The following is a 24,156-nucleotide window of genomic DNA, read 5'->3' as shown; positions in this document are numbered from 1 at the left end:
ACCGCACTTCGCCCTCATGGCAGGTGCCCCGCCACCGGCTCCAACGGCCGGTGTTGACGATGGGGCCAGGGGGCTCCGAGCCCTGGCCCCCGCCCTGCGGCAGATGCGATGGCCACCCAAGTTCAGGACGGAGATGCCACCGCGCTACGACGGCGCGGCGGACCCGTCTGCCTTCCTGTTGGCATACGAGGAGACCATCCTCAAGGCCGGGGGCGACGACAAGGTCATGGCCAACTGGCTCCCCATGGCCCTCGCCGGCGAGCCATGTGCCTGGCTGCTCAACCTCCCTGGATCCACAGTGGCATCCTGGGGGGAACTCCGCGACCTCTTCACTGCTCGCTACGCGGTACCGGAGCACCACGCAGTTGCGGCCCTGCTAGGTGGCTCTCAAGCACCGCATTCAGATCGCCACGTCAAGCCGTTCCTCCACCAGATTGGTGCCGCTTCCAAGCGCCCGGGGGCTTTGCCAGGCCGGGCTGTGCCAGAGGCCGAACTCACCTTCGGCTCAGAGGACCACCCTGACTCCACCGCCGGCTCGGGCATGCTCCCAATGCTCTACACGCCCACCATCTACAACGTGGTTGTTACCAAGACCCTCATCAACGGCGGTGCTGGCCTCAACTTGCTCTCCGTGGAAGCCTTCAGCCTTCTTCACATGCCACTGGAGCGGCTCAGCCTCAGCAAGCCTTTCTCAGGAGTTGGTGGTGGCACTACCTGCTCTCTGGGACAGATCTGCCTTCCCGTCACCTTCGGCACATGCGATAACTACCGCACCGAGCTGGTCGACTTCGACATCGCCCGCATCGGCCTCCCGTACAACGCCATTCTCGGGTACTCGGCTCTGGCCCAGATCATGGCAGCGACTCATCCGACCTACAACCTCATGAAGATGCCTGGGAGCAAGGGTGTCCTTACTATCAAAGGGGATGCCAGGGAGGCTCTGACAGCGCTCAGGCTCGCCCTCAAAACCGTCGCGGCGGCGCAGCCTGCCGACACGGGCACCTCCGAGCCAAAGGGAGCCGTACCGACCAAGAAGTAGTTGTTCACACAAGACAAGGCAGAAACCAAGCAAGTGCCAGTAAATGAGGACGGGCCCTCAGGAGCCACCTTTACCATAGGTGCTAGCCTCAATCAAGGTTAAGAGGAAGCATTGATGAAGTTCTTGCGCACAAACAAGAATATATTCGCGTGGGAGCCCAATCAGCTGGTAGGAGTCCCGAGGGAAGTGATTCAACATCACTTAAGGGTATGCCCCAATGTACGCCCCGTGAAGCAGCAGGCGAGATGGCAGTCCACTGAGAAGCAGGCCTTCATCATCTAAGAGACTCGCAAGCTGGAGGCGGCGGGCGCCATTCGCGAGGTTCGGTATCCCGAATGCCTGGCCAACCCCGTCGTAGTACCGAAGAAAGGCGGGAAGGAACAGATGTGCGTTGACTTCACCAACCTTAACAAGGCCTGCCCCCAAGATCCGTTCCTGCTCCCACACATCGATCAGGTCGTCGACTCCACCATCGAGTGCGAGCTGCTGTGCTTCCTGGATGCGTTCTCAGGATACCACTAGATCAAGATGGCGGTAGAAGATGTGGAGAAGACAGCCTTCCTGACCCCGTGTGGGGTGTACTACTACACCTGCATCCCTTTTGGATTGCGCAACGCGGGCGCAACCTTTCAACGACTGATGCAGATCGCCTTAGGGCGGCAGCTCAGGAGAAACACAGAGGCCTACGTCAACGACATTGCGGTGAAGTCTCGGGAGGCGAGGACCTTGATTCAAGACCTGGAGGAGTCCTTCGCGAGCCTGCGCCAAGTGAACTTGCGGCTTAACCCGGAGAAGTGCATGTTCGGTGTCCCTTCTGGCAAGCTGCTGGGCTTCCCACTACTAGAAAAACCGCTACTAATGGCGCACCTAATTTGGCCATTAATGGCGCATCACTGGTGCGCCATTACTAGCACACCATTAGTAATTTTTACTAATGGCGCACCAGTGGTGCGCCATTAGTATCTGGTATACTAATGGCGCACCACTGGTGCGCCATTAGTATAGGCCATGGTGCGCCATTAGTATGCCTCCTAGGGGCCATGTATACCCAGGTGCTTTGGCATACTAATGGCGCACGACAACGGGATGCGCCACTAGTAACCGCGGCATACTAATGGCGCACTGTCCAGTGATGCGACATTAGTATGCTTTGTCATACTAATGGCGCACTGTCATGTGATGCGCCATTAGTATGAATATTAGATTTTTTTTTATTTTTTTTTCTGTTTTTTGCACAGGTTACAAAATGTATAATTTGACAAAATATAGACAGCACACATCAACAACAGATTCATCGAATACAATAGAAGATTAGTCTTTGAATACAATTCATCATATTAGTCTCCGAATACAATTCATCATATTAGTCTCCGAATTGAAAAGACCGAACAAAGATAGAACATTATATTACAAGTCGACCGCGAGTAGCGAGTTTGTCTTCACATTACAAGTCGATATCGATCATCTAAACTACCATCACATAGAAGAGAGCTGCGGTCATCACGATGAGCATCATCACGATGAAACTCGTCTTCATCCGGTTCCTCCAACGCTCCCTCCCCTCTCCCGCTAGTTAGAATGAGCATCATCAACGCCACTAATGTCCAGCAACCAAGCAACTGAAGCCCAATATTCTAGGTATACTCTCATCAGTTAAGTTCGGCCATGATGACCACTAGGAGTAGCACTACCATACACAGAAAAATAACATCACAGTAGTGTTTCCATCAATAGAGAAGCCGATCTGTTTTGCCTATTACTACGATTTTATGAGAATGGGCACATGTTGAAATTCTGCAGAGCTTAAACGAATGAATAGCATTAGCAGCCATCATTTGTAGCTTTGAACTAACAATCACGGATCAGAAAAAAGGGGATGCATCCCAATCTGCTTAATGAGTTGACCGCAATATGATTTCGCCCTAAAAAGGGATGCACTGGTGAGAGAATAACAGCATTAACAAAAATATGCCCCAGATTCCATTATGCCATGGAAGTTGCAACTCAACCATTGTCCTTACAGTTTTAACAAGAGAAAACTACCAGAGAGTGACAACTATGTGAGTTCGCACTATCAAAATAGAAATTCAGATTCAGCATGATATGATCACACCATGTTCTGGTTTTCAGACTACCACTGAAGAAGATCAAATAACCAATTAAACAATGAACAAATTCACAACCTTCATGTTCAGGCTTGTGATTGAACTAGAAAGAAAAATCAAAAGTTTGTGTAGGCTAACATAGTAAATAGATGAGGAAACTACTGTAGAAACCAACCACGAGCTGGAGAGTAGTTCATAATGGATGAGTTTTGATGAAGAACATCTGTGCAATCAAATGAAATATTTGACCGACTTATTTCTACAGTACCTTTGGAAATGTACAGGAACTAAGGGCATGTGGTTTGTTCACCATACGGTTCATAGACGATATTAGGACATAATACACTGCAGAAGACATGTACCTCACTGTAGCTTGCATAGCACCATTGCAATAGAGAGGTCCTCATAACTTCCTGGTCTTGCAGCAGTTTTTCTAGCTCTTGCTTCCGACTCTCCTGTGCTTCAGGACTATACTCAAAGTCACGGATCTGAAATCAAGTGCGAAATAGATGTTAGTGGATGACAAAATAGTTACTAGAATGGTAGGTACCAACTGACAAGATAAATTTTTGCCTAGCTATTAGGAGCTATACCAAAGGCTACATGGAGTACTGCCACCGTGTCAAATTAAGGTTAAATGCAAGCAATGGTTTAAAAGAAAGGATCAGGGCAACAAAGTTACCTGGAAACCTTTCTCACGAGCATGGACCTTAAAGTTGTCAACAACCTTGGCAAATAATGTTACAGTGTAGAGAGCATACTCATTGTCCTTGTAAAGCTTTTTTGATGATCTCGGAACCTATATAAACAATAATTAGCTCAAAGAAAAAAATCAACTGGATATAATCACAAATTAGGACAACTTGAAAGTCCTCATAAGGGCAAAGTAAATAGCACCCAGGTTAACGAGTTCCAAGTCATATATCTAGAGTCTGAAAGATTTCTGTGATTGCAAGTTATCATGATAGCATTAACACCAGAAATGGTGAACCAAATAAACACTCTTGGTTTTAATTGACTAACCACAAATAAAATAGACATTTGCTGAAATGAAGCACGGCATGAAAATAGTTTAAACGATGGTTTATGAGAGACATTATCACTATATAAAGGATTCTGAACTTACCACAAACGTATCAAGTGACTCGTAGCTTGATAACCAGTCTTTTTGGGAATACTTTGGCACAATAGAAAGGAGTGTCACTAGATGTTCCAAAGTGACCATATCCTCTGGATTTATGAGGTTGGAAAGGTCACGAACTGCTAAACTGCCATACAAGAAGAACAAATCAATCAGAGTAGGACTCAAGGCGAGCAACAACGTAGCATAATACTAGTACCAAGCATGTCCCTCCCTATAGAGATAGTCAGGAAGTATGGTGAGACGATTTACCTCCCAGTTTGCTTCCTGTTGATTGCGCCAAGCTGGCTCTTAACATTACCGTATTCAGCAACTCTAACCTGGAAAAGGGCATATTCAGTCCTTCTGTAAATGTAACATCCAACCAAAACACTTATTTGCATCTATGAGCACAAAATGAAATGAAGGTATGCATAAAACCAAGACTGCACTTGGCAGGCAAGATCAACATGGTATTTCAGTTATAATTACAACAATTAATTCCTTTTCCTGACAAAATGTGGCACCAATTCCCTAGTTTTTTGCATCATGAACATTATGTGGCAATTCAGTGCCAGAAAAAGGGACAGAAGACTAAATAAATACTGATGTAACTAGCTGCACAAATAGGTAGCTAGCCGGAACCAAACAGACCCAAGACAAAACAGGAAGTGAGCTACATCCAAATCTACCAATTTAGCGCTGAGGACAGAATGTAACTGTTAAGCAACACTGTCCAAAATACAGTACCCAGCTAGCGTAGCTAATGCAGTGTTAAGTTGCTGCCAATGTTCCAAAATCTTACTGTCATCCATGCGTAATTTGGTCAGTGTGGAAAGGAACTGGACCAAAGAAGAGAGAGAGAGAGAGAGAGAGAGAGAGAGAGAGAGAGAGAGAAGCAGAGTTAGTTACCTTCATGTCGTCCTCGATCTTGGCGACCTGGGACTGGATGCTGGCGACGGTCTCCTTGAGCGGGGCGTTGACGGGGTACTTGCCCTTGTCCCACACGAACCTGCATCCATCCATCCTCTACAGCGTAAGCAAGCGGTGGTAGGCAGATGAGGAATGTAAGCAGCAGCACTGGGCACAGGCCGAGACAGACCTGGTGAGGTAGCTGTCGACGGGGACGCCGTCGACGGTGAGGGTGCCGGGCTCGACCCCTCCGGCGCGCTCCAGGTCCTCGATCTGCCGGCGGATCTTGTGGGAGACGCCCTCGATGAAGATGTTGGACTGCAGCCAGAGGCCGGATCAGGGCGGGGCCAAGAAGAGGGGTGGGGGCAAGATCGGGATGGAAAGCAGGTACCTTGACGAGGTCGTCGCTGAGGGCGAGCAGGGAGTCGAGCGTGCCGGGGCGGAGATCCGGGACGGTGAACTGCGCGCGGAGGCCAGGGGAGTCGAGTCAGTCAGGGGCAGGACGATTGAAGGGCGGCGGCGGAGGAGGAGGAGGAGGGGATGGGTTCGTACTTAAGAATCCGTTTTTTTTCTAACAAGTGCACGCTCGCTCCACGAGCGTGACCCGGCATTTTTGTTCTAAGGAATAAAAAAAATAAAAAAAACAACATTAGTGGCGCACTTTCTGACAGGTGCGCCATTACTAGTTACAACTAGTAATGGCGCACTTCCTATGGATGCGCCATTAGTATGTTTGGACAGGCGCACTAGTTCAAAAAAAATTGATACTAATGGCGCACCATGGGCCAGGTGCGCCATTAGTAGTTTCAACACTAATGGCGCATCAGAAGGTGGTGCGCCATTAGTATATACTAATGGCGCACCACTTGTCTGGTGCGCCATTAGTGCCAATCCCATCTATATCCCTTTTTCTAGTAGTGTCCTCGTGTCCCACAGAGGGATCAAGGCGAATCCAGAGAAGATCAAGGCCATCGAGGACATGAGCCCGTCGCAGACCCTTAGGGAGATGCAGAAGCTGGCTGGCCGGGTAACTGCGTTGGGACGCTTCATCTCCAAGCTAGGGGAACGTGCCCTACCCTTCTTCAAGCTGATGATGAAGAAGGGCCCATTCGAGTGGACCCACGAGGCCGACCGAGCTTTTCAAGACCTCAAGAGATACCAGACCAGCCCTCCGGTGATGGTGGCGCCACGGCCCCTCGAGCCCCTAGTACTCTACCTCGTTGCTACCCCGTACTCTGCCAGCGCAGCACTGGTGGTAGTTCGGGAGGAGCACCAAACCAAGGGCGCGCTGCGCGGGGCTACAACTGAGGCAATGCAAGATCAGGAAGGCACCGCAAGAGCCGTGGCAGCATCGATAGAAGACCAAGCTCAACAAGACGCCGCCGCCAAAATTCCCGCAAACAATCAGGCGTCAGGAGCCCCGTCACCCCACAAAGCGTCTCAACTTCCGCAAGACGCGAGCCCAGACACCACACCAGCCCTCGTCGAACACCCGGTGTATTTCGTCAGCACCGTGTTGCGAGATGCTAGGGCGTGATATCCCATGCCTCAGAAAGTTCTGCTCGCACTCTTGGTGGCCTCGTGCAAGCTACAACACTACTTCCAGGGGCACCCCATCAAGGTTGTCTCAGCCTACCCATTAGAGAGGGTGCTCAGGAGCCCCAATTCTGCTGGAAGGGTCGCCGAGTGGAATATCTAGCTGCAAGCATTCCAGTTAGAATTCAGCACAACCAGGGTCATCAAGGGAGCCGCGCTCGCTGATTTTGTGGCGGAATGGATGGACGTCTCGACAGCTAAAGTAGGCGAAGACCGGTCCAACTCGCCAGGAAGTGAGGCACCAAATGGTTCGGTCCTGTACTTTGATGGCGCCTTCGGGCACCAGGGCACAGGGGCTGGAGCAGTACACATCTCGCCCACTCAGGATAAGCTCTACTAAACCGTGCATCTTTGCTTTCAGCAGGGCGAGAAGGTGTCCAACAACATCGCGGAATATGAAGGCCTCATAGCTGGCCTGAAGGCCGCGACAGCTCTAGGGGTGAAGCGCCTTACCGTTAGAGGCGACTCGCATCTCCTCATCAACTTCTCCAACAAAGTATATGAGCCGAAGGACGAGCATATGGAGGCATACCTCCGGGAGGTGCGTAAGATGGAGAAGCAATTCTCGGGCCTGGAGCTGCAACACGTGCCCCGGAGCACCAACAAGGAAGTGGAAGACATCGCCAAGAGAGCATCCAAGCGGCAGCCACAAGAGCCCGGTGTCTTTGAGGAATGGCTCTTCAAGCCATCGGTGACACCGCCACCTTCAAGCACTGCTCAGCCTCGGGAGGAGCTCCCACAGCCTCCAGCCACAGGAGTCCCGGCCTGCGGCCCGACCTCAGGAGCTCGCTTACTCTTGGCGCTCGAACCTCAGGAGGGATGCTAGACCAAGGAATTCAAGGAATATCTGATGCAAGGGGCGCTGCCAGAGAAGGAGGAAGATGCAGAGCGTGTGGTTCGGCAAGCCACGGCGTACTGCATCCAGGATGGTGAGTTGTACAGGAAGCGTCCAAACGATGTTTCCCTGCCCTGCATTTCCAGGGACCAGGGGAAGGAGCTACTAACTGACATACACGATGGGGACTGCGGGCACCACTTGTCATCATGGACCCTCGTCAGCAAGGTATTCTGTAGTGGATTCTACTGGCCCACTGCGCTCAATGATGCAGCTGAGCTGGTGAAGTCTTGCGAAGCCTGCCAGTTCCACGCCAAGAAAATTCATCAGCCGGCTCAGGGCCTCCAGACCATTCCGCTCACGTGGCCATTCGCGGTCTGGGGGCTAGACATCTTGGGCCCGTTCACTCGAGTGCCTGGGGGCTACCGTTACCTCTACGTCGTTGTCGACAAGTTCACCAAGTGGGCGGAAGTGGAAGCTGTCCGTACCATCCCAGCTGGCTGCGCTGTCAAGTTCATCAAGGGCCGCGTGAGCCGCTTCGGGGTCCCCAACCGCATTGTCACAAATAACAGCTCGCAGTTCACTAGTAACCTTTTCAAAACCTACTGTGCTAACCTTGGAACACATATCTGCCACGCTTTGGTGGCGCACCCCAGGAGCAATGGTCAGGTCGAACGCGCCAACACGGAGGTCCTGAGAGGCCTCAAGACCAGGACCTTCAAGAAGAAGCTCGAGGCATGTGGCAGGGGTTGGCATGACGAGCTCCAGTCCGTTTTATGGTCTATCTGCACCATCGCCACGAAACCAACGGGGGAGACCCCATTCTTCCTTGTCTACGGAGCTGAAGTAGTCCTTCCTCACGAGATTAGGCATCTCTCCACACGGGTCCTAGCATTCGATGAAACGCAGCAGGACGCCACGTGGGGGATGGACCTTGTGCTGGGGGAGGAGCGTCGTTGCGAAGCTGCACTGAGGGCGGCAAGGTACCAGCCGACGCTGCGGCGATACCACTGCCGCAACATCCGCTCTAGGACGCTTGAGGTGGGTGACCTCGTCCCGAGGCGGGTCCTCTCCAGGGAAGGGCTACACAAGCTTTCACCCGTGTGGGAGGGCCCGTTCAGGGTTGTCCATGTCTCGAGGCCTGGCGCCGCGCGCCTGGAGATGCAGGACAGGATACCTATCCAGAACGCCTGGAACATCCAGCACCTCCGGAGGTTCTACCCATGAAGCAAGGCCCAGAGCCCATGAAGAAAGGCCCAAAGCTAGTGAAGAAGGCCCAGAGCCTATGAAGAAAGGACTAGAGCCTGTGAAGAAGGCCCAGTGCCTGTGAAGAATCGCCGCCCATGACACTCTCACGTAATAATGAGTGGGGCTATACACGCCACGGAGTCTCAGGAGCGCCCGCCTCAGGCCCTGGGGCTCCCTCCCACGCATAGTGGCAGCACTTAGCTCCGCACTTTTGAGAAGACTAGAAGACTAGATTAGGTGTCGGACGCGGCTTTTCATTTGCTTTCCGTAGTTGGCTCGCTTTTCCTTAATCAAAGTTTGCCTTTGGTGTTCCTTGCTGATTCGATTCCCTCGCCTCTTATCGCATTTTTTGGCTCTGGTCTGCTCATGTTCTCTCTCTCGCATACCTCGCGAGGTGGGCTAGGCAGGTGCCCTCGCGAGCATTTTTCTTCTCTCTGCCTCCTCGCGAGCCACCCTCGTTCGAACCCGAAAGCTGGCGCATCTCCCCTAATCCGTGCCCCACGGACACCGTGATACAAGGCACCGGGTCAAGGCTTGGGTGAACGGCAAATCTCCTGGCAAAACTCCCTAACGATTTTTTTTGCAGTTCCTGAGCAATCGCAGACCACAAGGTCAAGATGGACACGAGGAAGTAAACGCCTCATGAGGAGGAGGGCGCCCCGAATGCACCAGGCTAGGTTATCTTTGCGCAAAATAACTGCATAACACTGAAACAACAAGCATAGCATAATGGATAATAAGTTATGGTTCGATACACGCCCCTCCGGGCCCATACTGACTTCATTCTGATATAGGAAGGGAAAGGGGAACATAACAAAAGCGGCACTCGCCCCTGCAGCAGCCGATGGGGGCAGGGCCTTGGCGCTCGCCACCTGTAACGCCCTCGATGCGGCTATATCTCCTAGGTGTCGAAGCATGACTTAGAGGCATAAACGCATTGAAAGCAATGTCACAAGTAAGGTAATCTTCACAACAACCCATGTAAATAGATAATAAGGGGAAAGGTACATAGTTGGCTTACACTCGCCATGTCACACAAAGTACATAAATAGCATTACAATCATCCAATACACTCATGGTCCGACTATGGTACCAAAATAAAAGATCAACCCCAACATGCGACACGGTCCCGATCGCCCCAACTAGGCACCACTACTGATCATCAGGGAAAGACACATAGTAACGGCGTGAGTCTTCATCAAACTCCCACTTGAGCTCAAGCGCATCATCTGGAACGGAGTCATCGGGCCCTGCATCTGGTTTGGAAGTAATCTGTGAGCCACGGGGGCTCAGCAATCTCGCACCCTCGCGATCAAGACTATTTAAGCTTATAGGTAAGGCAAGGTAATATGTGGAGCTGCAGCAAGCGACTAGCATATATGGTGGCTAACCTGTTCGCAAAAGAGAGCGAGAGGAGAAGGCAAAGCATGAACGAAGAACTATAGAACAACCTACGACAAACATTACTCCAACACCGTGTTCACTTCCCGGACTCCACCGAGAAGAGACCATCACGGTTACACACGCGGTTGATTCATTTTAATTAAGTTAAGGTTCATGTTGTATACAATCAGACATTAACAAATTCCCATCTGCCCATAACCGCGGGCACGACTTTCGAAAGTTCAAATCCATGCAGGGGAGTCCCAACTTAGCCCATCACAAGCTCTCATGGTCAACAAAGGATAAACCTTCTCCCGAGACATTCCGATCAGACTCGGCATCTCGGTTCTACAAGACAACTTCGACAAAGATAAAACAAGTCCAGCAACACCACCCGAATGTGCCGAAAAATCCCGATAGGAGCTGCACATATATCGTTCTCAGGGCACACTTAGATGAGCTCTCCATACAACTAAAACCAAACCTCAAGTTTCCCCGAGGGGGCGCTACACAGGACTCTAGTTTGGACCAACACTCAGAGGAGCACTGGCCCAGGGGGGTTTAAATAAAGATGACCCTCGGGCTCCGGAAACCCAAGGGAAAAAGAGGCTAGGTGGCAAATGGTAAAACCAAGGTTGGGCATTGCTGGAGGGGTTTTATTCAAGGCGAACTGTCAAGGGGTTCCCATTATCACCCAACCGCGTAAGGAAAGCAAAATTCGGGAACATAACACCGATATGACGGAAACTAGAGCGGCAAGAGTGGAACAAAACACTAGGCAAAAAAGCCGAGCCTTCCACCCTTTACCAAGTATATAGATGCATTGAGATAACAAGGTAATATAATGATATCCCAACAAATAAACAATGTTCCAACAAGGAACGATCTCCAATCTTCACCTGGAACTAGCAACGCTATAAGATGGGCTGAGCAAAGCGGTAACATAGCCAAACAACGGTTTGCTAGGACATGGTGGGTTAGAGGTTTTACATGGCAATTTGGGAGGCATGATAAGCAAGTGGTAGGCATCGTAGCATAGGCAGAGGAAAAGAGCGAGCATCTAGCAAGCAAAGATAGAAGTGATTTCGAGGGTATGATCATCTTGCCTGCAAAGTTGTCAGAGTTGACTTGATCCTCGTAAGCAAACTCAACGGTCTCCTCGTTAGATAACTCGTCTCCCGGCTCAACCACGTGCAATGCTCGAACAACATGATGTAAACATGGTAAGCTACGCGGGATGCGATATGTGATGCATATGCAAGATTTGACAAGAAATGATTGGACCTGGCCTCAACTTGGGAATCCAAGAGTGCCACTGGAAAGGTGAGGTGATTTCGGTTGAAATCGATATAAAGATCACCGGAATCGGATGCACGGTTAGGAAATGGCAAGCAAAACAAATATGGCACCGGTCTGCGATAAACAGCAAGTAGCCATCTAAATGCATCAAGATAATGATGCTACCGCACTCAAACATGGCAACAAAATACATGGCAGGGATCCACTCATGATTCTTGACAAAAGATGAACACTGAGCTACGGCCAATTCATCCATTAACAGGTTCAAACAAGCATGGCAAAAATGCAAACGACAAACAGGTTTCAGACTTAGTGAAATTAACACAAGTCTGGAATTTCAGATCAGGTAGCACACTTTGGAGCATGAAAACTACATGCTACAGGAACTTAACATGGCAACGCAAGGCATGACATGAAGCTACTCAAAGCACTTAACAAAAGTCCCTTAGGGACCTTGAGCCAAAAGGGATCAGAAAATACAATTGCAAGCATGTGAACATGGCAAAAACATAATCAGGTTACAGACTTGGTGAAAAACTGGAGCATGCAAATATGTTAACGAGTAGGCATGTTCACGAGCTCGATGCACTCACTACAGAGCAAGGCATGAAAAACTAAGCATACACCCATCAATAATACATAACATACAAGTTAGCCATGGCAAGAACAACAACATAGAATGCACAGATCAACAACAACATCCTCGGCAAAATCGCTAACAAGTAGACAATCTGCCAGGATTCACGAAATAGCAAAAGTAGAGCTCGATTGACTCAATCTAGGATGCTCCATAAATGAAAAAAAAGACATGGACGGATAGAGCACCACAATATTAACAAATCATCCTTACTGATCATCCTCAAAAGAGGCACGGATCACTAGGAAACAACATGAACATATGGCATATTGATAAAAACAGATCAAGGACTTAGAATTTCTCTAAGTCCCTGAAATCAGCATTAACGAATGCACTACTTTGTAAGCTTGTGCTAGTCACCACACATATCACAAAAATACATGGTAAGCACCTCTGGAAAGATGGCATGGCATATAACAAAACACATGTAGAGCTCAGGAGCATATCATGCACACATTAATCATGGCAAAAATGACAAATAGCTATTTGGTGTAGCAGATCTGACAATTATCTCAAATAGCTCTCTTCCAACAGCATTTCGGGCATCAAGATAAGCTCAAATGAAAATGATGCAATGAGATGAAATGATGTACTCCCAGAGGCGGACATTTTGATATGCCACACGCCCAAAACGAAGCTACGGATGCGGAGTTACGGCATGATGAAAAACACAAAATATCTAGGGTTTCAGGGATAAAAAGTCAACCCTCCGGATCTAGATCTGAGATCACTGTAGCAGTTTGCGGACGCCGAGGTGGTCGCTGGACTTGGCGTGGAGAGGAGCTTGCCGGCCGGATCTTGCCGGATCCGGTGAGGGCGGCGGAGGAGGAGAGGACGGGCGGCGAGGTGCGGCCGGCGCGGGACGAAGCGCGGCTCCGGCCGACGAGGAGTGCAGCGGCCGCCGGCGATGGCGCGGTGGCTCGGGCCGCCGGAGTTGGAGGCAAGGGGCGGCGAGGTGTCGGACCGGGCGGGGAGGAGGCCGATCCAGGCGGCGGCGAGCAGACCGGGCCGCGGGGGCTCCCCGCGGGCCTGGCGGGCCTCGGGCGGCGGCGGCGATGTGGGCGCCCGCCAAGGACATGTCGCAGGAGCTGATTTGTCCGGCGCGTCCGGACGTTGTCCGGCGCGCGGAGAGGAAGGGGAGCTAGGGTTTTGGGGAAGAAGATCCAAAAATTTCGGGAAAGGGTCTATATATGGGCATAGAGGGAGCTAGGAGAGTCCAAATGAGGTGCGGTTTTCGGCCATGCAATCATGATCGAACGCTCTAGATGATGGAGAGGGTTTTGGTGGGTTTTGGGCCAAATTGGAGGGGTGTTGGGCTGCAACACACACGAGGCCTTCTCGGTCCCTCGGTTAACCGTTGGAGCATCAAACGAAGTCCAAATGGTACGAAACTTGACAGGCGGTCTACCGGTAGTAAGCCAAGGCCGCATGGCAAGTCTCGGTCCAATCCGGAAATGTTTAACCCCCACACACGAAAAGAAGTAGAAAGGACCACCGGAGGAGATAGGAGCGCCGGAACGCGAAACAGACAACGGGGAAAATGCTCGGATACATGAGACGAACACGTATGCGAATGCAATGCACATGATGACATGATGTGAGATGCATGACAATGACAACAACACACGGAGACAAAAACCCGAACCCGAGGAAATAAAATAACTTAGCGCCGGAAACGGCAAGAGTTGGAGTACATATTAGGTAAATTACATCCGGGGTGTTACACCATCATAGCCAGACGAGGCACGGCCGGCGGGTTCATCCTCCTCCTTGTCCCGACCATCGCCGAGGCCGAGCACCTTGAGGGAGTCATGGATTAGGGGGTCTCCAGATAGCCGGACTATATCCTTTGGCCGGACTGTTGGACTATGAAGATACAAGATTGAAGACTTCGTCTCATGTCCGGATGGGACTTTTACTTGGCGTAGAAGGCAAGCTAGGCAACACGGATATGTATATCTCCTCCTTTGTAACCGACCTTGTGTAAACCCTAGCCCCCTTCGTGTCTATATAAACCGGAGGGTTTTAGTCCGTAGGACAACATACAATCATACCATAGGCTAGCTTCTAGGGTTTAGCCTCTCAGATCTCGTGGTAGATCAACTCTTATACTACTCATATTATCAAGAATAATCAAGCAGGACGTAGGGTTTTACCTCCATCAAGAGGGCCCGAACCTGGGTAAAACATCGTGTCCCCTACCTCCTGTTACCAGCCACCTTAGACGCATAGTTCGGGACCACCTACCCGAGATCCGCCGGTTTTGACACCGACATTGGTGCTTTCATTGAGAGTTCCACTGTGCCGTCGCCTTAAGGAAGGATGCCTCGTCTCGTTGTTAAAAACAACATTACCGCCGGGGAGCCCTGGCTGTCGGCTAAACTCTCCAGCTTGGCAGTTTCATCATGACCACCCGTTCGGCCGCTGCACCGATAATGACCTCTCGGGTCATCAAAAACAGCCCCCACGTCGGCTCGGAATTCGCCGAGCAGATGGATCCAATGGAGCTCTCTTCCCTAAATGAGCTCTTGGATCATATCGCCGCCTTGGGAGTCGCTACAGACTATGACCGGATTGGGCTTAAACCCGATCAAAGGGAGATTAACTCTCCATCGGTCACCCATCATATTGCGGTGGTGGAGGAACAATGCGGTGATTCTTCCTCTATCTTGAGGACTAACTATGTCCGGATTCCTGAGCTCTCCGAGCCGGATACCCGTTTACGGGAGGACATCAGCCAAGCCCTGAACCTAGAGTCAGGCAGCGGGCCAGACTTATCGGGCAACACTCCGGAATCTGAACTTCCAAGATTGGAAACTCCTCGGCCCCTGGGTCTCAGATTGGGTAGGGGTTCGGACTCAAATCCATCCACCCACCCAGACATAAACGATCTTTCCCACATCAGGCAAGAGCCCCATGAAACAGTACATCATTATTGGGCCAGATTCCTCCTTGTGACGAACAAGGTTAAGGACTGTCGCGAGGAAGACGCAGTCTCATTCTTCTGCAATAATTGCACGGACAAGGGAATCCTTAACGCCTTAAGTCGTCGTGACATATCACGCTTCGCTGACTTGGCGTCCATAGTAAGGAAGTACTGTGCGATGGAAAGCGCCTAGAAAACCGAAACGAAACTTTGGGATAATCCGGCTCAGAATATACACCCAGTCCGAAGTAAAAGGGTGCACTATCATAAGGCACCCGAGTTAGTTACAAAGAAACAAAAACCCGCATGGAACCGTATTGGAGGGATGGCTTAACGGACACTGCAAAATTCATAGTACAACGGATACCATACCAACACACAGCCTTAGAGCATGTTGGATACTCTGGCAGGTGGCCAAATGTAACACCCTCGATGCGACTATATCTCCCACATGTCGAGGCACGACTTAGAGGCATAATCGCATTGAAGGCATATGTCGCAAGTTAGGCAATCTTCACCACATCCCATGTAATATGAATAATAAAGGGGAGATAACATAGTTGGCTTACACTCGCCACGTCAATCAAGTACATAAATAACATTACATCATCCAAACACTCATGGCCCGACTACGGCGCCAAAATAAAAGAGAACCCAACATGCGACACGGTCCCGTTCACCCCCAACTGGGCACCACTACTGATCATCGGGAGAGGAAACATAGTAACATTGAGAGTCCTCATCGAACTCCCACTTGAGCTCAAGCGCGTCTCCTGGAGCGGAATCATCAGGCCCTGCATCTGGTGTAATAGTAATCTGTGAGCCACAGGGACTCAACAATCTTGCACCCTTGCGATCAAGACTATTTAAGCTTATAGGTAAGGCAAGGTAAATATATGTGGAGCTGTAGCAAGCGACTAGCAAGTATGGTGGCTAACTTATTCGCAAAAGAGAGTGAGAAGAGGAGGCAAAGCGCGAGCGAGAAACTAGAGAGCAACCTGCGCAAACATTACTCCAACACCGTGTCCGCTTCCCGGACTCCGCCGAGAAGAGACCATCACGGTAACACACTCAGTTGATTCATTTTAATTAAGTTAAGGTTCAAGTTATCTACAACCGGACATTAACAAATTCCCATCTGCCCATAACCGCGGGCACGGCTTTCGAAAGTTCAATCCCTGCAGGGGAGTCCCAACTTAGCCCATGACAAGTTCTCACGGTCAACGAAGGAATAGACCTCCTCCCAAGACGTTCCGATCAGACTCGGTATCTCGGTAATTCACGACACTTCGATAGGTTAAAACAAGACCAGCAACACTGCCCGAATGTGCCGACAAATCCCGATAGGAGCTGCACATATCTCGTTCTCAGGGCACACTCAGATGAGACTAGCTACGAGTAAAACCAACCCTCATGTTTCCCCGAGGTGGCCCCGCAGGCAGCTCAGTTCAGACCAACACTCAGAGGAGCACTGGCCCGGGGGGGTTAAAATAAGATGACCCTTGAGTCTGCAGAACCCAAGGGAAAGAAAAGGCTAGGTGGCAAATGGTAAAACCAAGGTTGGGCATTGCTGGAAAATCTTTAATCAAGGCGAACTATCAAGGGGTTCCCATTATAACCCAACCGCGTAAGGAACGCAAAATCCGGGAACATAACACCAATATGACGGAAACTAGGGCGGCAAGAGTGGAACAAAACACTAGGCAAGAGGCCGAGCCTTCCACCCTTTACCAAGTATATAGATGCATTAAGATAACATGACAATATAATGATATCCCAACAAGTAAATAAATGTTCCCACAAGAAACGGCCTTCAATCTTCACCTGCAACTAGCAACGCTATAAGAGGGGCTGAGCAAAGCGGTAACATAGCCAATCAACGGTTTGCTAGGACATGGTGGGTTAGAGGTTTGACATGGAAATTTGGGAGGCTTGAAAGCAAGTGGTAGGCATCGTAGCAATGGCATAGCAAAAGAGCGAGCAACTAGCATAGCAAAGATAGTAGTGATTTCGAGGGTATGATCATCTTGCCTGCACAGTTGTCAGAGTTGACTGGATCCTCGAAAGCAAACTCAACGGGCTCCTCGTTAGTGAACTCATCTCCCGGCTCTACCCAAACAAGACAAACAAGCAACAAGGGCACAATCAACCACGTGCAAGGACTCAAACAACATGATGCAAAGATGATATGCTATGCGGGATGCGATGCGGGATGCAATGCAAGATATGACAGGAAATGCATGAACCTGGCCTCAACTTGGAAATCCAAGTGTGCCACTGGAAATATGAGATGAAATCGCTTGAAAACGATATAAAGAACGCCGGAATCGGAGTTACGGTTTGGAAATGGCAAGCGATTCAAATATGACACCGGTCTGCGATTTACAGCAAGTAGCCATCTAAATGCAATGAGATGAACATGCTACAGCACCCAAACATGACAACAAAATACATGGCAGGGATGCATTCAAGATGCTTAACAAAAGTCTAGCACTGAGCTACGGCCAATTCATCCATTAACAGGTTCAAACAAGCATGGCAAAAATGCATATGGCAAACAGATCTCAGACTTAGTGAAATTAACACTTGTCTGGAATTTCAGATCAGGTAGCCCTCTTCGGAGCAACAAAACTACATGCTACAGGACCTGAACATGGAAAAGTAAAGCATGGCATGGAGCTACTCAAAGAGCTTAACAAAAGTCCCTTAGTGACCTTGAGCCAAAAGAGATCAGAAAATACAATTGCAAGCATGTGAACATAGCAAAAACATAATCAGTTTTCAGACTTAGTGAAAACTGACACATGCTGAAATATAACTCAAGTAGGCATGTTCACGAGCTCGATGCACTCACTACGGTGCAAGTCATAGCAAGACAAGCATACATCCATCAATAAGGCACAAAATTCAATCTAGACATGGCAAGAACAATAGCATAGCATGCACGGATCAACTACAACATCATCGGCAAAATTGCAAACAAGTTGACAATCTGCCCAGATTCACGAAGTAGCAAAAGTAGAGCTCGATTGACTCAAGCTAGGGTGCTCCATAATTGCAAACAAAGACATGGATGGATAGAGCACTACAATATTAACAAAACATCCTTACTGATCATCCTCAAAAGAGGCACAGATCACTAGGAAACAACATGAACATATGGCATCAAGAGATAAACAGCTCCAGGACTTAGTGGAATTGCTAAGTCCTTGAAAACAGAATTAGCAAGTGCACCACTTTGCAAGCTTGCACAAGTCACCACACACATCACAAAAATACATGGGTTGCACCTCTGGAAAGATGACAAAACCCTTAACAAAACACATGTAGAGCATCAGGGCATATCATGCACACATTAATCTTGGCAAAAATGACAAAAACCTAAACGGATTAGCAGATCTGACAATTATCTCAAGTAGCCCTCTTCTAACGGCATTTTGGGCATCAAGATGAACTCAAATGAAAATGATGCAATGGAAAAATGATGTACTCTCTGAGATGAACATTTTGATATGCTATATGCTTGAATCGGTGCTACGGATGCAAAGTTACGGAGCTACGAACAGGAGCACTTGAAATGGAAAATATCAGGGACTTCGTAGATTTTCGACCTCCGATCTAGGGTTTGCACGCGGATCGAGGAGTTTGCCGGATCTTCGCCGGAATAGTGCTCGGGGTCGCCGGAGAAGTCGGGGAAGCGAGGGCCGGCCGGATCTCGCCGGATCCGGGCTGGGAGGCGGCGCGCGATGAGGTGGCGGCGGCGGCGACGCGGTCGAGGCCGGTGCGGCGGGCCGGCGAGGAGCTGCGGCGGGGCGGCGATGGCGGCTCGGTGGCCGGAGCGCGGGGAGGAGAGGAGAAGGGCGGGCGCGGCGGTGGATGGAGTGGGCCGCGGGGGCCCAACGCGGGCTGCCCGGGCCGGCTGTGGGGTCGGCGGCGCCACGTGCGGGCGCCTATTGGCCCGGGGCGTCGGCAGCGGAGCGTCCGGACATGTCCGGCCCGGCAGTTTTCGTCCGGCGGCGCGAGGGGTTAGATCTAGGGTTTGGACGAGGGGGATCCGGATTTCGGGGAAGGGGTCAAATTTTATAGGTAGAGGGAGCTAGGAGAGTCCAAATGAGGTGCAGTTTTCGGCCACGCGATCGTGATCGAACGCTCTAGATGATGGAGCAGAGTTAGGTGGGTTTTTGGCCAAATTGGAGGGGTGTTGGGCTGCAACACACACGAGGCCTTTTCGGTCCCTCGGTTAACCGTTGGAGTATCAAACGAAGTCCAAATGATACGAAACTTGACAGGCGGTCTATCGGTAGTAAACCAAGGCCGCTTGGCAAGTCTCGGTCCAATCCGGAAATCTTTAATCCCCACACACGAAAGAAAGCTAGAAATGACCACCGGAGGAGAACGAAGCACCGGAATGCAAAACGGACAACGGGGAAAATGCTCGAATGCATGAGACGAACACGTATGCAAATGCAATGCACATGATGACATGATAAGAGATGCATGACAACGACCACAACACATGGAGACAAAATCCGAACCCGAGGAAATAAATATAACTTAACGCCGGAAACGGCAAGAGTTGCAGTACAAATTGGGAAAGTTACATCCGGGGTGTTACAACACTCCACCACTACGAAAGGATCTCATCCCAAGATCTAGGACTGAAAGAACGCCGAGTACTCAGAACGGAGGTGATCCTCGCGTTCCCAGGTAGCTTCATGGTCGGAATGGTGTGACCACTTGACTTTGAGAAATTTGATTGACTTGTTGCGAGTCTTGCGTTCAGTCTCTTCAAGAATAGCAACTGGGTGCTCACGATAAGAGAGATCTTCTTGGAGCTCAATGTCCTCGAAGTTGACGGTGCGGTCAGGAGTCTTGAAGCACTTTCGAAGCTGAGAGACATGGAACACGTCATGAACATTTGCAAAGTTTGAAGGAAGCTCGAGTTGATAGGCGAGGTCGCCTCTCTTCCTGACAATCTTGAAAGGTCCCACGTATCTGGGGGCAAGCTTCCCTTTGATACCGAAGCGACGAGTACCTTTCATAGGAGAGACGCGGAGGTAAACATGATCTCCGATCTCGAAAGCCAAATCATGGTGCTTACTATCATAGTAGCTCTTCTGGCGGGATTGGGCTGCTTTGAGGTTATCACGAATGACTTTGCACATTTCTTCTGCCTCTGTGATTAAGTCATTACCCAAAAGCTGACGTTCACCGGTTTCAGACCAGTTGAGAGGGGTACGACACTTCCTGCCATACAGAATTTCAAATGGGGCCTTGCCCGAACTTGCTTGAAAACTGTTGTTGTAGGAGAATTCAGCATAAGGAAGACAATCCTCCCACTTCATGCCGAAGGAGATCACACAAGCCCTGAGCATATCTTCAAGAATCTGGTTGACACGCTCGACTTGACCGCTAGTTTGAGGATGGAAAGCTGTGCTGAAGCGGATGTTCGTGCCCATGGCCTTCTGAAAAGAATCCCAAAACTTCGAGGTAAAGATGCTGCCACGGTCTGAAGAGATCACTTGTGGAATACCGTGCAGAGAGACAATTCGAGAGGTATAGAGTTCTGCCAATTGAGCTGCAGTGATCGACTCTTTGATAGGCAGAAAATGAGCCACTTTGGTGAGTTTGTCGATGACAACGAATATAGCATCATTGCCATGCTTGGACTTTGGAAACCCAGTCACGAAGTCCATTTCAATGTGGTCAAACTTCCATTCTGGAATGGCAAGAGGTTGGAGGAGACCAGTTGGCCTTTGGTGTTCTGCCTTCACTCTTCTGCGGACATCACATTCATTTACGAATTGAGCAATCTCGCGCTTCATTCGAGTCCACCAATAAGCCTGCTTAAGGTCCTGATACATCTTCGTGCTCCCAGGGTGGATGGAGAGGAGAGAATTGTGAGCCTCGTTCAAGATCACTTCACGGAGGTCACCTTTGGGTACAACAATATGATCCTCGAAGAAGAGAGTGTCCTTGTCATCAAGGCGGTAGCACTTGTACTTGGGTTGACTCTTGGCAATCCCAATCTTCACCTTTTTCACCATAGCATCAAGAAGTTGGGCTTGGCGAATCTGGTCTTCCAAGGTAGGAGAGACTTGAAGGTTGGCGAGGAAATCCTTGAGGAACAACTTGCAGATTAAGTTTGCGGAAAGCTTCACAAAGCTCGGGTTGATAAGGCTTGAGAATCAGACTATTGCAGTAAGCCTTTCTGCTCAATGCGTCAGCAATCACATTGGCCTTGCCTGGAGTATACTCGATACTCGGATTATACTCTTGAATGATTTCGACCCATCGAGTTTGCCTGAGGTTGAGATTAGGCTGAGTGAAGATGTACTTGAGACTCTTGTGGTCAGTGAAGATGTCCACTTTTCTTCCCAATAAGAGATGTCTCCAAGTCAAAAGAGCATGCACGACTGCCGCCAACTCAAGATCATGAGTGGGGTAGTTCTTCTCATTGGGTTTCAACTAGCGAGAGGTATAAGCAACAACTTTCTTCTCTTGCATCAATACTGCGCCAAGACCTTGGAGAGAGGCATCACAAAAGACCTCGTATGGCTTGGATTCATCAGGCGGAGTGAGAACTGGAGCAGTGATCAGTTTCTCTTTCAAAGTGTTGAAAGCAATATCACACTCCGGAGACCAAACGTACTTGACGTGCTTCTGGAGAGGATTTGAGAGAGGCTTTGCGATTTTAGAGAAGTTTTCAAAGAATCTTCGGCAATAGCTTGCGAGACCGAGGAAGCTACGGAGTTGCTTCACGTTCTGAGGAGGTTCCCAATTCACAATTACAGACACCTTCTTAGGATTTATGGCAATGCCCTTGGCAGAGATGATATGACCAAGATAAAGAACCTCATCGAGCCAAAATTCACACTTGGAGAACTTGGCGTAGAACTGATGTTCCCTTAGCTTATCAAGAACCAAACGCAAGTGCTTGGCATGATCTTCCTTGTTCTTCGAGAAAACCAGAATGTCGTCGAGATAGACCAAAACGAGTCATTGGTGTAGGCGTTGAAGATGAAGTTCATCATGCGAGAGAACGTCGGAGGAGCGTTGACGAGACCAAAAGACATGACAGTGTATTCATATGAACCAAAGCTTGTCCTGAAAGCCGTCTTGGGAATATCTTGCTCACGGATACGAATCTGATGATAACCCATACGGAGATCAAGCTTGGAGAATACTTGGGCACCTTTGAGTTGTTCGAACAGCTCATTGATGTTGGGAAGTGGGTATTTGTTCTTGATGGTCTTCTTGTTCACTCGACGGTAATCAACACAAAGTCGGTCCGTTCCATCCTTCTTCTTCACAAAAAGAACACCACAACCCCACGGAGAAGAACTAGGCCGGATAAGACCCATTTTCTCTTGAATATCGAGTTGCTTCTTCAGCTCCTTCAACTCTTCAGGTCCGAGCTTGTAAGGACGTTTGCACACAGGTTCCGTGCCAGGCTCAAGATCAATAACGAATTCAACTGGCCGGTGCAGAGGCATTCCTGGAAGCTCTTCTGGAAAGACGTCTTGATATTCGCAAATGACTGGAATTTGAGAGATGGAATCCAATTCACCCCTCTCATTGAGAGAAAACAGACGGATGGTATCATCACGAGCGGCAAAGACAATCACATCCTCAGACGAATGAGTCAATTGAATCTGCCTGGCTGCACAATCAAGCTGAGCCTTGTGCTTAGAAAGCCAATCCATCCCGAGAATAAGATCAATATCCGAGTTGCCAAGAACCACCGGAGAAGAGAGAAACTTGTAATCGCCCAATGTGATAGAAACATCTGGGGCAATAGCGCTTGCATTCATGAATTTACCTGGAGAAACAACAGATAACTGTCTAGGCAAATCTTGCAAAGGCAACTCATGCTTAGAAACAAATGGTCTCGAGATGAAACAATGCGATGCACCCGTGTCAAAAAGAACTTTTGCAGGAATATCATTAACAGGAAGGTTACCCATGATCACATCTGACGAGTCCTCTGCCTGAGATGCATTCATCAAGTTGACCTTGGCGGAATTGGGGTTATGCTTGACCACAGCTGTACTTGCCAATCTGACAGGAGGAGGAGGAGGAGGACGCCTCTGGTTGAAACACTTGTTGGCATAGTGACCCTTCTGTTGGCACTTGTTGCACATGACCTCTGAAAGCGGACGGTGATACGGAGCACTCGATCTTGGAGCTTGAGACGAAGTCTTGTTCTGAAAGCCAGGGTTGGGTGGGTGGGAAGAACCACTACCACCTTTGCTCTTCTGCTGATACGGTTGACGAAACGGAGGAGGAGGAAGCCAAAACTTCTGCTGCTTGGCCACTTGAGTAGAGGAAGAAGGAGTAACATCTCTGACTCGCTTCTTGGAAGCATTACACCTCAACTGAGCAGCCTCCTGCTTCAATGCCATGTTGTAGAACTCATCGTACCTCAAGGGCTCGAAGAGAACAAGAGCTAGCTGAATTTCTTCTCTGAGACCACCCCTGAACTGATATAGCATGCTCTTCTCATCGGGGACGTCCTACTTGGCAAAGCGGGCGAGCTTCTGGAACAACTTGTTGTAGTCATAGACAGACAAAGAGCCTTGCTTCAGGTTGCGGAATTCCTCATGCTTGCTTTCAACCACGCTTTGAGGAATATGATGAGCTCTGAAATCTCGACGGAAATCATCCCAAGTGATAACACGTCCACCTCTGGAATCCTTGTACTACTGGAACCATTCTGCAGCTTGATCTTTGAGTTGGAAGGAAGCGAACTTAACAAAGTCCTCAGGCCTGACGTTACTGCACTCGAAATGCTTACACAGATCCACAAGCCAATCGTCAGCATCGGTTGCCTCAACACAATTGCTGAAAGTCTTTGGCCCGTTAGCAAGGAACTGGTTGAGTGTAGCAAAGTGATTCTGATTGCTGCCTTGATTCCCTTGGTTGCCTTGATTGCGCTCTTGAAGAATTTGCATGATCAACTGTGTGTTTGCATTGGTTGCGGCCATCACAGCTTGCCATGCCTCCGGAGGAGGTGGAGGTGGTGGCGGATCAGGATTCGGAGTCGTGCGCGTTGG

General features: G+C 49.6%; 1 protein-coding gene across 1 annotated transcript in view; it reads right to left on the bottom strand.

Moving 5' to 3' along the window:
- Positions 1 to 2,414: 2,414 nt before the first annotated feature.
- Positions 2,415 to 24,156, bottom strand: part of LOC123083811 (V-type proton ATPase subunit C) — a 69,288-nt gene continuing 47,546 nt past the window's right edge. Inside the window, exons 2-9 of the mRNA XM_044505719.1 lie at positions 5,568 to 5,663; positions 5,367 to 5,494; positions 5,177 to 5,276; positions 4,538 to 4,605; positions 4,271 to 4,412; positions 3,827 to 3,943; positions 3,507 to 3,632; positions 2,415 to 2,673 (exon numbers count right to left, since the gene is read on the bottom strand). Coding sequence (XP_044361654.1) covers positions 2,479 to 2,673; positions 3,507 to 3,632; positions 3,827 to 3,943; positions 4,271 to 4,412; positions 4,538 to 4,605; positions 5,177 to 5,276; positions 5,367 to 5,494; positions 5,568 to 5,663 — 972 coding nt within the window. The 3' untranslated portion in view covers positions 2,415 to 2,478. The remainder of the gene's footprint in view (positions 2,674 to 3,506; positions 3,633 to 3,826; positions 3,944 to 4,270; positions 4,413 to 4,537; positions 4,606 to 5,176; positions 5,277 to 5,366; positions 5,495 to 5,567; positions 5,664 to 24,156) is intronic.

This window comes from Triticum aestivum, chromosome 4A, assembly GCF_018294505.1.
Source record: "Triticum aestivum cultivar Chinese Spring chromosome 4A, IWGSC CS RefSeq v2.1, whole genome shotgun sequence".
In the NCBI taxonomy this organism is placed as follows: domain Eukaryota; kingdom Viridiplantae; phylum Streptophyta; class Magnoliopsida; order Poales; family Poaceae; genus Triticum; species Triticum aestivum.
This window is presented reverse-complemented; position numbering and strand designations above follow the sequence as displayed.